At 34.0% G+C, this 18,288-nt stretch overlaps 1 protein-coding gene across 2 annotated transcripts; it reads left to right on the forward strand.

The window, feature by feature from the left end:
• The first annotated feature begins 1,324 nt into the window (after positions 1–1,324).
• Positions 1,325–16,595, forward strand: LOC108206665 (DNA-directed RNA polymerase IV subunit 1). Of its 2 annotated transcripts, none has more exons than XM_017377043.2 (19): positions 1,325–1,542; positions 2,625–2,730; positions 3,583–3,706; positions 3,804–3,922; positions 4,859–4,927; positions 5,024–5,233; positions 5,375–5,515; positions 5,596–5,691; positions 5,789–7,735; positions 9,833–9,996; positions 10,077–10,137; positions 10,215–10,333; positions 11,025–11,158; positions 11,343–11,602; positions 11,777–11,950; positions 12,073–12,210; positions 12,666–12,868; positions 15,411–15,522; positions 16,105–16,595. In XM_017377043.2, the coding sequence occupies exons 2-19, from the start codon at positions 2,647–2,649 to the stop codon at positions 16,270–16,272; spliced, it is 4,323 nt and encodes a 1,440-aa protein (XP_017232532.1). In that variant the 5' UTR covers positions 1,325–1,542; positions 2,625–2,646; the 3' UTR covers positions 16,273–16,595. The 2 variants fall into 2 exon arrangements, with proteins under 2 accessions (XP_017232532.1, XP_017232529.1); XM_017377040.2 differs by having other exon boundaries at positions 1,326–1,542; positions 11,022–11,158.
• Positions 16,596–18,288: the final 1,693 nt, after the last annotated feature.

Raw genomic sequence — 18,288 nt, forward strand, 5'->3', positions numbered from 1 at the left:
TTTCTTGAATTTTTGGATGAAAAATATCAAAAATTAGAACTACCTTTTATAGTTTCGAATATATTAGAAGCAAGTTTCAGATTCTGATTTTATTTTAGATTATTTATGGAATATAGTAAATTCAAAGTTTTAATCTGATTTTGTTTCAGATTATTTAATTATGGGAAAGAGTAGCACACAAGTCTGTCTGCACTTATAAATACCCTAATAGGTTGTAGGGTTTTGGATCATCTAAACACAATTCTCTTGCTCGATCTCTTACTCGGTGGTGCCGTTTTTCTGCAATGATATATGTTTGTTGGTTATTTTTTTATAATATTTGCAGGAAAATATTATTTATGCAACACTTCGACAATATATGTTTGCTCGGTTAAAGCACCTTTTACTTGTAGGCTGTTTATACAGTATTAAAAAAATTAAAAGTTGTTGCAAGCAAAGGTAGTTATAGACCGCTATGTGGGAGTCGACAAATCCAAACACGGGAGAAGAATATAGTCTTGACATGATATTGATGGATGATATCAATAAATTAACTATTATTGATGTATGTTTGTCGGTTATTCTTTTATAATATTTGTTTTGCTCATTGGACATGTTTGTTATCAATTTTTATATGATTTACACATGAAAAAATTATTCGTGCATTAGCTGTTTGCTCTGTTCAAGCAACTTTTAAGTGAAGGTTGTGTTTATACAGTATTAAAAAATAAAGATTGTTACAAGTAAGGGTAGTTATAGACGGCTATCTCATGGATTTAAGTTAGATGTTTTTGTGCACAATCAATCTTAAAAAAATCGGGGGAGGGTGACAATATAAGAACATGATTACTTTTCACAAAAAAAAACACAAATAAAATTAAGATTCGTCGTGCTTTAAATTGTTAATTACGTGTAAAAAATTATTTTCATTTTTTCACCATGAATTATAGTCCAATTTTCAAATTTTATATATCAATATTGGTATTACATCAAGATTTTTATAATATAAATTTATTTTATCCTACAAATATTAATTTTGAATTATTAATATACTTTTTATAAACAGCCACAAAATTATTTTACCCTACAAATATTAATATTAAATCATTAATATAATTTTTATAGGCCGCCGCAAAGCGCGGCTTCTCAACTATTAAACAATAGATTAAAAAATCCAGCAGATCTCTGACAAAAAATAAAAAATCCAAATCAATAATCTAATAGTTTACTCGTTTAAGACATAAAGCTTCTTTTATTAAGCATCATCCAATAAGCACTTGTTCCTCGTACATACGTGCGCACATATGTCCCCACACGAGCGCCGTAGTCTAAAACCAAACTAAAGCAACCCGACTGTTGATCTTCCCATGACTCGTTCTTCAAGAAACACCACTTTTTCTATTAACCTTATTTCCTTGTCAGCAGGTGGTTTTGTAATATAATTATTGTTATAATTTATCTGGCACTTGTAATAAAACTCACTACAGCTCTTCTTCGTAGAGCTTTGCTCTGTCTCTCGGTGCTTCTGCTCTTACCAGGGCACTAGCAAGATAAATAAGGAAAGTAAGTTTTTTCTATTTTTGTACACATATTTTTTTTGGCCTTAAATTTCCTTGATGTTCTTGATATTTTGATGAACGTGTGTGATTTGCATGATCATTGTGGGGGTTCTTGAATCTTGATGTGGGCTGGTTGTGATTTTTAAAGTGTGGGTTTTGTGTTGTGGTTTAATGGGGTGGTGTTAATTGTGTTTCTTGATGATCTTGTTTGAGAAGGTTGGAAATTCAAGGGTTAATGTAATGTGGGTTGGAGGGCTAAAGGGTTTATGAATTCTTGATTCTGGGGTTTTGGTGCATGAATTTTTTTCCCAAGATGAGTATTTAATTTGATCATTTTTTTAACATGAATCTTCAGTTATTTGATAGCATGTTTGTTCTTGATCATCTAGCCGTGTTTTCGTAAACTTTAAGTAGGGGATTTGGATCGGGGACTGAAGATTCATACCCATGACCTAGTTTGTCGGGGGTGGGATGAGAGTGGTGAGACTGTCCCGGAGTTTTACCTTTGATTGTTACCTGTGATGTTTTGTTAAATGATGATAAGCTGGAACCTTTCACAGAAAATCAAATATTTCTTGGTCTATATGGTTTTTGTATGATGACATATACTTGGCAAATTAATTTGGTAGGAATGTTATCATATTCAAGCAAGTTCTTATAAAAAAAAATAATAAATTCGCAAGCAAGTATATGTTTGGTTCATGTAACAGAAGATTGCAATGTTCTGGATAAGTTGGGTAAAGACCAAAGAGCTTATATTGATCACTGTAACTATGTCATTTTCCAATTAGCATGTCACTCAGCAATCAGCATATGCAGTGCTTGCCAATATTGATCATGGCACGAAGACAGAATTATATATTATAATCCATATTCCTACCATTCATAAACCAACAATATTTTTTTAGAGTGAAAGTACTAAACAACTTATACTCTCTTGGCTTTATTTTTTTTGGTCATGGTTACAAAACTTTATATACTAATACATGCACATGAAATATCTGCTTGTTACTATATTATCTAATTGTTCCTTGCAGTAATATATAATTGAGTCGTTATAATTTTTTCCGACATCATTATTTCTAGGAGATTGTAGCTCCAAGCTTCAATGGGTCATGACCAGGAAGAGCAAGTTGTAACGACGGGGTTCGTGACCGGCATTAAGTTTGATATTTTGACTGAGAAAGATGCAGTAAGTATTCTGTTACATACTTGTTAATTTTCGTGAATTAATTGAGGACAGAACAAAACCCTAAGAAGCAGTAGGGAGGCAGTGGGAAGAAAGACTTACTATGGTTATGTCTTTGTTTATTTCCTTTCCTCTGTATTGATCCTTATGCTCTCCGAATGCCTTCTATTGTAACAAATCCTATAATGAAGATAGATGATGTAGTTAGTAGTTTTCTTTATGTGGATTGACTTTAGAAAAGTTTTTGAACAATAAAGCCTTAATGATATCAATAATATAGATATGGTTGTATAGTGGTATGTCTATGTGCTTCTCAATTTCCTTTCCTTTGTATTGACAGTATGATCTTTGACAGATGCTGTAGTTGGTAGTTTTTCATTAAGATGGTAGAATTCTATAATTTTTTCAGTGGTTACATATAATTTTTTTTTTATAATATAAGTGATTATTTGCCAATGTTATCATAACGGAAGGAAATAGCAGATGAGCCTTTGCACTAGGCTATCCCTGAATCTTTGAATTTTGTTAATTTAAATGCTAGGAGATATGATAAGGGTTTTGTTGCTGGGATTAAATTACTCTTGCAATCTGGAGGGTTAGCTAAAGTGAACATAGTGCCCGTCCTTGCAGGTTTCTATATACAAAAGTTCCAAACAAAAAGACAAGTTTTGAATTATCTTTTTCCTACCCGCACTAGTTTTTTTTTCCGAGTCGTTTTAGTTTATTGTGCTCTATAATTGCTGCTGTCAATGGGTCTTCTTCCTTGTATGATGCAACATTTTGTGGACAATTACATGAACCTATACTAATCAAAGTTATTTCTTGCATTCTTTATTTCGACTCAATAATATCCAGGAGATGATATCTGTGAAAGAAATTGAAGTACCCAATGACGTGGTACATCCAATGCTTGGACTTCCTAATCAAACTTCTTCTCAGTGTCTAACATGCGAGGCCGAAGATGTAAAAACCTGTGAAGGTACTGGTAGCAAATTATGTTTTACAATAAGGCATGGTCCTTCACATCATAATTGAATTCTGTTGTGATTTTGTGTACCATTTATAAAAATTTGCAGGTCACTTTGGGTTGATTAATCTTCCGTACACAATTCTCCACCCATACTTGATTTCAGATGTGGCAAAGATTTTAAATAAAATCTGTGTAGGATGTAAATCTGAACGGAGTAGGGCCAAGGTCAGGTACTACTCCCTTTTTGTGTTAACTTGAGCAAAACTGTATTTGTCTAGGTCTGTATGCCCCCTCACAATCCTCAGTGTTTTAATTAAGCAATGCTTTCATAAAATCAATTAACTTATTTTTCTACTAGCTTTAGTAACAATGATATTAATTTCGGGCTGTAATATATAGTTCCATTTACAATTTGATCATGCCGCATAACATTCTTTGCCTTTTTCCCACTTTGGGTATCTGTCCTCATAACTATGGACACGGGACGGTTGATATTATTTTATATCAGCTGCATCAACACTCAAAAGTGTGGTGTTTGTCTCTTTTATTTAACATAGGAAAGGAAGCACTTCTCTCACAAAAAATGTACCTACTCAGATGCTTTCCTTTTTTGTTTTTTCCTTTTTTTATAATTCACAGAACCTCGTACCTGTATGATAATGCTATTAGATTGGATCATACTGTATGAATCGGCAAAAATATGACTAAATAACAATATTTCATGAATGAAATGCGCTGAAAAATAAGCTTAACTTCATACTGACACTAGTGATGAGTCCTGAGACTCATGACCTTACGAGGAATAAATAATTCTGTTTTAATAGATATCAATGACAAAGTTCTAGAGACATACTTCAACACTATTTGCAAGTGTAGTAAAGCCTTCTTCTTTTACACCTGATTATATATATGTAAACATCGAAGGGCCATCTAAGAAATTCGGGTTTTAGAAAGGTGTAGTGTAGATTTTGGCAAACCACTGTTGTTATATGTCAAATTTTATGAGACAATTTCAAAACAATTATTGCGTTGATAGGTACCAGAATGACTTAATTTATTTTTCATCAGTTATATTAGCATCTCCTATTGTGAATTGAGATATTGCATATATTTGTTTCTAGAGTTTGATGACTCTGATCCTTTATTACATGTGTTTAGCAGAGTGCTGACTCATCATCAACTCATAAGAAGCCAACTCATAAGAAGCGTGAGCGTTGCAAATATTGTGATGTAAGTTGTAGCCTTGTAAGCTTGTAGGTTGTAGCTATGTTTTGCACTTTTCCATGTATCTGTGATTTTATGATGGAATGCTATATCCAATAACAGGGACTCAGGAAAGATGAATATCCGAGAACAATTTTCAAAGTTTCGAGCAAAGAAGTATTTGGAAGAACAGCCATCTTTGCAAAAATAAATGATCGAGTGTTCTCTAGGATTGAAACCTTAGCTTCTGATTATTGGAATTTCCTTGCAGAAGATACACAACAAGCAGGAAATGCATTAAAACCTAATGAACGAGTTCTATCACATCTCCAGGTTTTTCTTCTTCTGGTGCTCCTACTGTTGCTGCTTGCTAATACTACTAATTTTATATCTCTCATTATACAGATGTTTAAAAGTGTTTACTGTTTTACATTCTCATATTATGGCTTTGAGTCTCTATATTTTAATATTTAGGTGCATGAATTGCTGAAGGAAGTTGATCCAAAGATTGTGAAAGAGTTTGTGAAAGACAAAAAAGATTTGATCTTTATGAACAATTTTCCTGTAACTCCTAATTCCCATCGCGTAAATGAATTCGGAGGACAAGTTAGATTTGTGAGTAAATCTGTTATTTTTGTGAACAAAATTTTAGAATTTTAATATTTTACTATTGCTTGACTGGTTCAATGTATCAGGATGAACTCACTAGGTGTTACAGAAAGCTGGCAAATTTTGAAGGTTCAGCTAATGAGTTGAGTACTCGTGTCCTAGACTGCTTCAAAATGTGCAAGGCAAGTAATATATCATACTTCATTTTATGCTTACTGTTTATATCAGTCTTAGATAATACAGTCACTCACTTTTGCCTTAATAAAATTTGCATTTCAGCTACGATCAGAAAAAGTGTCAACCAAAATGTTTAATCAAAATGAGGAAGCTGCCCCAAATTTATCTGGTCTGAGGTTCATCAAAGAACTTATTTTGGGAAAACGATCTGATCATACTTTCCGCATGGTCGTTGTGGGTGATCCCAGAATAAAAGTGGATGAAATCGGTGTCCCTTCCCATATTGCAGACTCAATGCAAATATCCGAGCAGCTGAATTCACTAAATTGGGAAAGTCTGGGTTTAAAGATTTTGAGGAAAAGGGACACATATATTCGTCGAGATGGTAGGCTGGCTCGGGTCACAATAAAAGATGATAAGTTGCGGATTGGGGACACTGTACACAGACCTCTCCGTGATAGAGATATTGTTCTGATCAATAGGCCACCATCTATTCATTCTCATTCACTAATTGCGCTATCTGTTAAAATTCTTCCGACAAATTCCATCCTCTCTCTCAATCCATTAATTTGCTCCCCTTTTCGTGGGGATTTTGATGGTGACTGCTATCATGGTTTTATTCCACAATCTGTCGACTCCAGAGTAGAGCTCCAGGAGCTGGTTGCTTTGAACAAGCAGTTAACTAATATTCAAAATGGTCTAAATCTTATATCACTAACACAAGATAGTTTAACTGCCGCTCAGTTGGTTATTGAGGATGGAGTGCTTTTGAACCGTTCTCAAATGCAGCAGCTGCAAATGTTTTGTCCAAGATCTTGTCAGCTGCAGGCTCCAGCCATTGTCAAGGCATCTTCACGTAAGAATTGTTTGAAAGCTGCTTCTTCAGATACCTTCCTGTGGACAGGCAAACAGTTATTCAGCCTGCTCCTTCCTCAAGATTTTTCTTATGATTGTCCTTCAAGCGCTGTTAAGATAATGAAAGGGGAACTTATATCTTCCAAAACTGCATCTTCTTGGCTACGTGATACCAAGGGAAACCTTCTCTATAGCCTTATAAGCCACTGTCAGGGGGAGTTTCTTGACTTCCTACATGCTGCTCAGGGAGTTTTAAGCGAATGGTTGTTTATGCGGGGACTAAGTGTTTCACTGGCTGACATGTACCTCTCTTCTGATTCACACTGCCGGAAGAATATGATTGATGAAGTTTCATGTGGTTTGCGGGAGGCTGAGCTGATATCATCTGTAAAATTATTGATGGTGGATTCGAATCTGGATTTTCTTGTTGGAAGCCTTGAAGAAAGTGAAACTGCTATGGATTTTGGAGCTAAGCACATGTTCTGTGACCGACAGAAGTCACCTGCTCTCATTCAAGTATCTGTTTCTGCATTCAAGCAGGTTTTTAGTAAAATTCAGAACTTATTTTACCAATATGCGAGTGAAGACAATTCTTTTTTAGCCATGATAAAGGCTGGAAGCAAGAAGAGTAACCTTACTAAGGCTGTCCAGCATGCAATGTGCCTTGGTTTGCAGCATTCATTGGTTTCACTTTCTTTTAGAATTCCCCAGGAACTTTCTTGTGAGGCATGGAATAGTCAGAAGGAAGAGGAATCAATAGATCCAAAAGATGATCATTCGAAAATTTCCAAGTCATACATTCCTTATGCAGTGGTGCAAAGTTCTTTCCTCTCGGGATTGAACCCATTGGAGAGTTTCGTTCACTCATTGACAACACGAGATGCTTCTTTTGGTGGTCACGCAGATATATCTGGTACATTGACTCGAAGGATAATGTTTTTCATGCGTGACTTGTGCATGGGGTATGACGGGACAGTGAGAAGTGCCTATGGCAACCAAGTTGTTCAATTTTCATATTATAATAACCCCACTTCTTCAAAAAATAGTCCGGAGGAGAAGCTGACAGATGGTGCCTGCACAATGGGTGGCCAACCTGTTGGTTCCTGGGCTGCTTGCGCAATATCTGAAGCCGCATATAGTGCTCTGGACCTACCGATCAGTGCACTTGAAGCCTCACCCCTGCTTAATTTGAAGGTTCTCTCTCTCTCTCTCTCTCTCTCTCTCTCTATATATATATATATAGAGAGTTTTACTCCAATAGAAACCTTCTTATCCTAAAAACTAAAAACCAATCTGAAATATCACTAAATCCTTAGCAGATACCACTAAATTCTTAAACAACCCCATCTCCACCTCCATCATTACCAAAACCACCTCCATCTTCACCAACCCACCTCCACTACCACCACCTCCGTCGTCGCCTCCTTCATAACCACTACCACCTCTATGACGCCCGCCCCGTCCATAACCACCACCTCCATCTCCACCTCCACCTCCACCTTCATCTCCATTATTTCTCTAACAACACAACCTCCACACCTCCATCTTCACCATCCCCATCTTAATCGATGCTTCAACCTCCTTCAACCATGTTCATACTTCTTTCTCCACTCGACTCAACTTCAAACGCGGAGCCGCCACTAATCCGGCAACGCTCCAACCCCCACTTCAAGCCGCTCAAACCTCCGCTACAATCATCCTTCCTCCATCTTCACCTTCACCTTCACCTCCACCATCTCCACCACTATCACCACCATCTGAATTGAAAACATGAACAGATCTGGAGATTTTAAGCTGGAACATATCTGGAGATTAAATTTTCACTAATTCCTGCAACACATATCACTAAATCCTAAAGAGAATATCACTAAATTGTACTGAGAATATCACTAACTTGTATTGGTTTCTAGTTTTTATTTTAAAATTGGTTTCTATTTGATCATTAGCCTATATATATATATATATAGGGGTGGGTTCTGGTACAAACTTACAAACTTTATGCGTTCAACACATATATAACTTGATTTCAACATTTTTTATACATATTTTGTTGAACATCGATTAAAATTGTGTTGGAGAAGTACATAAACTAATCAACACATATATAACTTGATTTCAACATTTTTTATACATATTTTGTTGAACATCGATTAAAATTGTGTTGGAGAAGTACATAAACTAATTTTTCAATGTAAGAACTAAGTTAAACGTATTATATAACTAATATTTATGTTTCTAGACCCTACCCAAACCCCAGAGGTATAGTTTAAGCATCTTTACAGATATATTCAACATAATGATAATTAGTGTTCTACACCCGATGTTGAACCCCAGTTATAAATGTGTTGAAGGCGCGGTTTATTTACGCGTTATTTTTAAAAGTTGTGATGTTTTTTCAAGAATTTTCAAAATGGATATTTTCTATAACTAAGGATTAACACGATGGGAGAATAAAAAAAAAGTTTGTAAGTTTGTAACTTAAAAAAGTTTTTATTTGATCCTATCCCTATATATATATATATATATATATATATATATATATATATATATATATATATATATATATATATATATAATCTGTATGTATGTGTGTATTCAACTGCACAACAAAGCACTAATATGCTCTTTCTGTTTAACGCTGTATGTAGTATCAGAACAATTAGGCAAGTGTTTGTTGCCGATAACAATTCTGGTCAAGTAAACATTCCTGCGCTTTTTTTTTTTTTTGCTACACAATCATTCTTGCACTTGATTTTGAGTATGTCAAGTTTTTTGTTTAATTATTTTTGGAAAGTAATAAGATTAGACTAGAAGAACGCTAAATGAAGGCTGATGGGGAAATTTGTTAACACATACAAGATTGAAGTTGAAATTTTTGGCATGGCAGCTGTGCAATCCTATATCGGCAGTAGCAACTTTTGCTTAGCTTTTTCTGCTGTAAGATAGGAGGGAAATAACGTTGGTTGTTGCTAAATACAGTCTTTACATCACTAACTATCCTATGTCCTACCAATTCTTAACAAGACTGAATGGGTTGTTAAGATATGAGCTTTCTTGTGTAGTCTTGCTGCATTATACACTTTTTCTTTCGTTGCAACAGTTTTTACTTTATTCAAGAAAGAAGAACTTTATATTGTTGGAATATCAAGGTTCATTAAGCAGATTCGCTGCATCTGCCTATATCTGATGACAGCAAACGCCTGAGATGTGCTGACCAATAATTGCAGTTATTATTCTATGTTCTATGTGCATCTTGAAAAATCTTATTAACTTATAAATTTGATCACGCAGGAAATTCTAGAATGTGGCAACAATAAGGTGAACAAAACAGCATCTTTATTCTTTTCGAAGAAGCTTGAAAGATGGACCTATGGTTTTGAATATGCAGCCTTGGAGGTTAAGAGTCGTTTAGAGAGACTACAATTTTTAGACATTGTTTCTACTGTCATGATAATGTAAATGTTCTTCCCCTCTTTTTTATTTATATACATATAGGCAATTTTTTTTATTTAAATATATTATTAACTTCTTTCAGGTACTCCCCTTGTAGAGAAGCTTATGTTAGTCCATGGGTTTGCCAATTTCATATAAACAAGGTGGGACATTCTGAAAATTCTATAATATATTTTCTTTTTTAAATTTTAGAAAGGTGCTTGACTTTGTCTTCTCTTAGGAATTGGCAAAGAGAAAACAAGTAAAAGTCCAATCTATAGTCAAAGCACTCTACATGAAGTGTAATTCCACCCTAGTGAAATCGAAGGTGGATCTTCCAGATTTGCAGATTACATGCAAGTAAGACATCTCTTTATTAGAATTGAGGAGTCCATAATCACCACCACCACCACCACTATCAATAGACCAGAGGCTACATAGCAGTCCACAAGTTAATAATCCTGAAATAGGCCCCACTTTGGATTGCTCAGTTCTAGGCTTGGCACCAAAAATGTCATGGTTTAATGATTTATTATGATCTCTTTGAAGCTAGGTAATTCACATTCAAGCTGATAAATAGTGTATTGCAGTTAGTAGTGACCATATGTACTAATTGATAGTGTATTGATGAATATAGGAGGAACTATACTTTACTTGATAATCATATACATTTCTGTTATTATCACATGTAGATATGGTCAGGTTGATATTCATTTTGGAAAATTTAGCATATCGCATTTGCATGATGCCTTTAGCATTTTGTGTTAGATCGAAACAGCCTTCAGCATGTTGTGTTATATCAAATCTGCCAACATCGCAACACTACCTTGTGTGCTGTAGTTTTATACTCCCTCCTTCTGATGCTATAGGTTTCATCGTTTGGTAAACACTGTCGCACTTTTCCTTTTGTGTGTCACACAATGCTTGCCTCATTCTAATAAACAAAATAGCATTGTTCAAACACTAATTCACCTTTGTTTTTTTTGCCATTCATGTACATCAATTGATCTCATGTGTAACTCTGATGTCAATCTTCTAACATTATTAGCAGTGACAGTTCCGAGAAAAATATGGCCACAATTTGTATCAACATTAGAATGGTTGGTATTGACGAGAACTCCAGTACACAGCTGGAGACACTTGAAGACATGGTGTTACCTTTCCTTCTTCAAACTGTCATAAAAGGTAATGATATATGCCTTAAGATTCGAATATTACTATCCCTATTAACATTATAGGATAAATTTATTATTAAACTGTTATTGTTCAAATATTAATTTATTTATCGCCTTAACATTCTGCTGATGTTCAATGCATATAGTTGTTTATATCAAGTTTGAATTTATTAGTGACACTTGATCTTGTTCAGGATCTTCGAATGTGAAAAAGGTGGATATCTTATGGAAAGATTCTTCAAGTTTATCAACTTCGCATAAGGGTGCATCTGGTGAGCTGTATATTCGAGTTCACATGTCAGCCACCTGTGACAGGTCGAGATTTTGGACTGTCCTCATGAATGACTGCCTCCAGATTATGGATATGATTGATTGGAAGCGGAGTTATCCCGATGATATTCAGGCTGCAACCTCTGCCCTTGGAATTGATTTTGCAAAATCGCAGTTTATAAATGTGAGTTCATCTTATGTTGGTTCAAAACTGTATCTCAAAGCTAAGTTTTATTTATACCGGAGATGAATAATTTTTTTCCTTCTGAATGCATGTTTAGCTCTTGTTTACATAAATAGATCCAGAATTGAAAAGGGAGTATAGAAGATGTAAAATTTCTGTGCAATTTAATTGCAGAAATTGGCATCGGCAATATCTGATACTGGAAAGGCTGTACTTCCCGAACATTTATATCTTGTTGCTGATTGTCTTTCATGTACGGGGGAATTTGTTGCTTTGAGTGCAAACGGACTGGCACGACAAAGGAAGCAGACATCAGTTTCTTCACCATTTACGCAAGCATGCTTTTCCGTTAGTTCATTTCAACTTTATCCATGATATTTTGGTTATATTTTTTTTTGCGAGGGATTCCTCTTCATTTTATAGCACCATTTAAAGCGATTTATTAGTTTTCGTTATTGAATGTATTGCAGAGTCCTGCAGATTGCTTTGTTAATGCTGGGAAGATGGGCATGATGGATAATCTACAGGGTAGTCTAGATTCACTGGCATGGGGAAACCCTCCTTCTCTAGGGACTGGTGCCCAGTTTGATATCCTATACTCTAGGAAGGTCTGTCATGGTTCTTTAGCTGTTGCACCCAGTAAATAAACTGAAGATTAAGTGCATAAATCATGGTTTTATATCTTAGATTTCGATATTCAATTTTATATGCAGTTATGGCACCATTTCATCACGATGATTGTTTCAGCTGTCTATATATTGAGTTCAGTAGCACTTATTTACCATACAACTGTAGGATCCTAGCAAACATACATGAATTAAAATGTAACGTCGATAATTTTTTTTGCCAGAAGTAACATTTAGGCATTGTAAAGCTAACTTGCTTAAATCTACTTTGTAACTTTTTGGAGACAAATATAGAGAGCACAGGGCTTGTGTTATAAAGTCTTGACTGTTCAACCAGCATGTGAGCACATGATATCATTAATATCAGGCATATATGAGGTTTGTTTAAGTTTTATTGTGTCTCTGATCAGGGGTAATTTTGTGTATGAACTCATCAGGATCATGAAGTGGCTAAACCTGAAGATATCTATAATTTGTTGGGTAGCCAAGTTGGTGCTCGTGGACAGAGAGTCAAGGTATCTCGTACACACACCGATATGTCAATCAAAAATCTTGCCAAGAGAAGTGACTTGCTGAGAAAGGATTTCAAAGCAAAATACTTTCTATCAATGTCTGAAGAGCTGAGGCTTATATTACACAAGTAAGTTTATCTCTGTAAAATGCTTTCTATAGCTTGTTATTATGTGTTTTACATAAACTAGCTTATTCCCCGTTCGTGCACAGGTAGAGATAAATTACAAACCGGACCGTAACTTTTTCACGTCTTTGTTTGTTATGTTTATCTATGTCTTTATCCACTTGAGTCAATGGAAGATTTTCTGCTTAAATAAATGGTTGAAGTAAAATTCTGCAGAAACGATCAAAATATATATAATTATATAAACTGGAGAAACACGATTAATGACTAACTTGTGCCAAAATGTTACCTAGGCATGTTAATTTAGTTTTTACGGCCTTCTATAAAATAATATAAACTTGGGAGGTTATTATTATATAAGGCAAATCTGTTCATTGATACAAAGGGAACTTGTTACTTGTTAGCATAGGTTTTAGTACCCGTTTCATCTATTTTTTTCTATGTTTTTTGTTATGTTCATCTAACTCATCGTTAGTTTCGGAATCTCTTATTTTGCATTATTTTTCTTTCGCCATTGTTTTCTTGTTTGTCAATATAAGCCTAACTACAAAATAATATTAGTAAACATCAAAGTATCAAATTTCTATGTGAACATAATAAAGTGAGCAACCTAAAATATTCGGCACCAACAAATATAAATTGGCTTGCAGTGTCTTTAATCAGTTATCAAAATTTATTTGTAATTGTTTTAGTCTTCTGATAGGCACTCCCTCAGTCCCATGGGATTATTAAATTTTGGAGAGAGGGTTCGGCACACATTTTAAAACTCCTATATCGTATAGTTTCATAAATTATTTTAACTTTTCTTCTTCTGAATGAAAAATTAATATTCAAATTTTATTCAAAAAAATAATTCAAAAATAAGTTATAAAACTATATTTTACGTACGTCTTAAAATACGTGTCAAACAATGTAGAAAAAGTGTTAACAAATGGAAGGGACGGAGAGAGTAGATGTTATGTATAATGGTAGTTGTACTCATAGGTCTAGCAGTGACAACTGTTATGATATAAAAATCTAATAAGAGTTGTTATGTTAATTAAATTTAGTTCTACATTATTTATCATGAATTTAAACATTTTTGTATTATTTTCTAATATAATTCTTATGTAATTCAATACTTTAATGAATTTTGTATTAAATGGGACTCCCTGATTTAAATTTTTAGACGAGATAGAAATCGGATAGAGTTGTTTTGATAACTAAATTTGCTTTATATTATTCTATCAGGTAAATATTTGTAGTAGTTATTTTATATTATTTTGATACTTGTATTCTGTTGGGGGAGTATTTTTATTTTTTTTTTGCTAAATTTGTTGGGGAAGTATTCTTAGGTGTAGTATATATTTGTTTTATTATAAAAATCTAGCAGTCACCAAAGTATTTCGTAGTATAAGAGTTATTATTATTGAAATAAATAAATTATATGATGATAACTAAAATTTGGTTAGTTAAAAAAATAACTTCAATGATAACCAAAATTTGGTATTTTGACATTCCGCTTATTAATAAAGAATATAGATTGCTTAGGATATTAAATTTTCAGATTCTTTAATAATTCTTCTGATAATCTTTTTTTCTTGGATGGATGTGTCAATCCAAATTGTATCCAGTATTAGCTTAATTTGGTTCAACTGTACTATTTGCACACTTTCCATTGGGATGGGGATCGGGAGTCGGGACAATCTGGCCCTGTGGGGCACCAAAAAATTATGTTAACCATACCCAGTAAGATACAGCTCCAAAAAAATTGCAAATGCCTATATATGCTACTCCAGTTCTGCAGAATATTCGAGTTTCCGTAGCTGATCTATAAAATTGCAAAATTCAAATATTTTTTTGGGGAGCATCTTAAAATATACAAAATGACAAATTAAATCTAACTGACCTGTATTTTTCTTATAAAAACATAATCATCATTATAGTATCTCTTACTTTTGTCAATGGTTGTTCGATTTCAAGGACTTGAATTGGCACCAAGTAAATAATGTTAATTCAGAAGTCATGATGTCCTGTGTTCAGAAGCGCTCTTGACCTAATATTTACATAAGGATCATAAGCTTGCATCAGTATATGGCCATGATATTTTTCTTAATAAACATATAGTCTTGTTAAAAAAAACCTTGTAGCTCCGAGCGTTGTGTTTGGTCCCAATCTCCTTTTGATACATTTTATCAGCTGTAAAGGAGAGTGGAGGGGCGAGCGAAGGCTAAGAGAGTGAAGTGTTGGAATTTCAGAGTAGAAAACTACCGTAGTAAACTAAATAACGCTGGCATCATAATACTCAAATTTGAGTTGAGATACTTGATATATTACCTTAAATGATTCTGACTGACGCGTAAATGCAACATGAAGCTTACATACATAGATACTCAATATATCACCTTAAATGATTCTGACTGACCCGTAAATGCAACATGAAGCTTACATATATAGTGGAAATGATTCTTGCGTTAGTAATTAAATATGTAACATTCTTACTTTTTTTTTCTTCCCTTTTATTTTAATAAAATATTTCCACTAAGTGGTTATTCCATTTTTGCAGGTATAAGATAAATCAACAGTTAAGTGAGTTGGATGAGAGCATTGTGGTGGCTGCACTATTTTTTCACCCTCGATCTTCTGAAAAGATTGGAAGCGGGCTTAAAGAAATCAAAGTAAGTAGCAAGTAGGAATTACCAAGTAGAAAAGGGGGAGTATTTTGGTGGTTCATTTTAGGAACACAGTCATAATTATGTGAAAATAATTGTTTAAGCATATTGCTCTTATACATTTTGGATGGTCAGACCCGGGGAATTTGTGATTTCTGATCAGTAAGCGACCTCACGGAGGAAGAAAGGTTTATATTACCTTTTCTTCCGATATTTAATATGTTACTCTCCAGACTCCAGTATTTTTCTTCTGTGAAAATTGCATGAATCTTCTATTGATCGGAGTCATGGACTTTTACCCCTTTTACCCAGGGAAAAACCTGTTCTTACATTTTTGTACTATTTTGAATTGAAAACTTGATCCATTTGTCATGGAATGTGATAATATGAAGGATCTTGATAGATGATATCATACTTTGTAGTTTTTTGAGAAACTGCTTAGTACTAGTACCCTGTTTGTGCTTGGGAGTAAGTTTTTACTATAGTAACTTGTTGGTTTACTAGCAAAAATCTTGAAGCTTGTGCAATCATACTGTTCAGCTTTTCATAATGCTTTGCTGTCCGGGTTTTTTCTTGCTCCTATTACAGATTGGTGGGAGCTCAAAAAGCTCAACTAGCCGCTGCTTTCATGTGGTAAGAACTGATGGTACCATCGAGGACTTCTCGTATCACAAATGTATACACAACGGTCTCAAGCTGATTGCTCCTAAAAGTGCGGAAACATACCGGTCAAGGTGGTTGAATGGAAGAGTCTAGTCCACGTGCAACGTTGGATAGCAAAGAAAGGTTACAGTCTAATGGCAAGTTTTGTAGCAGAAAAAAGATATTTGGTGTAAACTACAAAACTACATTTTCATTTAGCACAAACCATCGCAATAAGAATGCTCTTAAAGCTTCTTTTTGCTGCTTCCACTGAAAGTTGTTTGCCTGATTTATGAGGCAGATAAAATTTAGTGGAAGTAGCAACGAGACGCTCTTAAGAGCATTTCTTGTTAATGTTATTCATTTCTTAATCTTATATTATGAACCCTATCTTGTTTTCATAAGAAGAACGAACTTTTTAAGCTTCTTTCAAGCTACAGGTCTTCTTCAGTACAAATGCTATCCATATCCATCACACTTATAAGTAATACTTGCATGAGCACATACATTGAAGTCGAGGATCGATTATCTCTGGTGAAATCGGAGATTAGCAGGTATGTGCTTGCGAAAAATGGCTTCACTGGTAAATTATTAGTGAGCCTGAAAAGGCAGCAAGTGTGCATATATGTTTAATGCTCTGTTCTAAAAGTCGGCGATTAATCACCGATTAATCCCTGGTCTGTAGCTCGCCGAACTGATTAAATATCCGATTATTCTAATTAATCTCTGATTAATCGTCGATCAATGCAATTAATCTCCGATTAATTCTTATTCCGTGATTTTACTGATTAAGTCCGATTCTCGCTTTTTACAACACTGGTTTAATGTAGTGATGAGGAAGGTGAAGCTTGTTGGCTAATTTTTCTAAGCAGACAGTATACTTTTTGCCCATATCTCGATTATATATGCATTTTAGATCCATATTTTGATTTGAACGTGTCTGTGATGAGTTATCCTGTGGGCCTTTCGAGGAGAAGTAACAATCTTCTGCCAATTATTATTTTAACGATACTCCGTAAGAAACTTTATTATATAAGTATAATTTTAAATATCGACAATCCGATCTATTAATTCTTTCGACCGATTCATTTTTAAAAGTTTGATTAATTAATATGTATATATAAAATTTTATATTCACATAAAAATATTACATAAAAGTACATTAATATATCTGATTTGTATTCTGATTAATTTTAATCATTCAAATGCTCTCAACAAAGTGTTAATGATTTTTTAATACTCCAAATAATCTGAATTAGATGAGATAATTGATCTTGGACATGCAACATGCAACTTGATGTGTATCGATCGGCTTGTTATGTATTTTTTTTTAACTTTTTAAATAAAAAATACATATTTAAATTTTTATTTATAAATAACTTGAAAACAAATTATATGATTATACAGTTAATAAACATCGAATTATATATTCAAAACAGCCAATTCAATTTGGGCTGAGCTATAAATAATAATATGATAATATAAGTTCAAATCAGCTAATTCAATTTGGGCTGAGCTATAAATAATAATATGATAATATAAGTGGGCGTTTGGGTAAGGTTAAAATAAGTGCTTTTTGCTTAAAGTAAAGAAGTGGAGAAAAAATTAGAAGTAAATTAAGAATTATAAGTGGTTAAAGTGTTTGGCAAATAAGCAGAAATTCTGAAACAAAAGCTAGCATTCCTAACTTTTTATAAGTGCTTCTTGACTTCTTACCCAAACAATACGAATAAGTGCTTTTAACTTATAATTCAGAAGCCGAACTTTTAAGCCCTCCCCAAACACCCCCTAAATAGTAGGGATGTTCGCGGTCCGGTTTGGTTCGGATTGGAGGTAAAACCGGAACCAAACCATACATTAGCGGTTTTTCAAAATCTCAAACCAACCCGTGACCCGCAAACCAATTAACCCGGATCATGCGGTGCGGTTTTTGATGGTTCGGTTTAGCGGATTGATCGGTTTATGACTAAGGCTTTTAACGAGAGATGAGGATTTATGAATAATATTAGAAAATAAATTATTATTTTGTTTCCATTTGCACAATTTCACATAGTTAAATTAAAAATACAAATTTTAGTCTAATAAAATGCATAAACTTGAATCGAAGTCTTGGATTATTGAATTGATATG

The sequence above is a fragment of the Daucus carota genome, chromosome 2 (assembly GCF_001625215.2).
Source record: "Daucus carota subsp. sativus chromosome 2, DH1 v3.0, whole genome shotgun sequence".
Classification (NCBI taxonomy): domain Eukaryota; kingdom Viridiplantae; phylum Streptophyta; class Magnoliopsida; order Apiales; family Apiaceae; genus Daucus; species Daucus carota.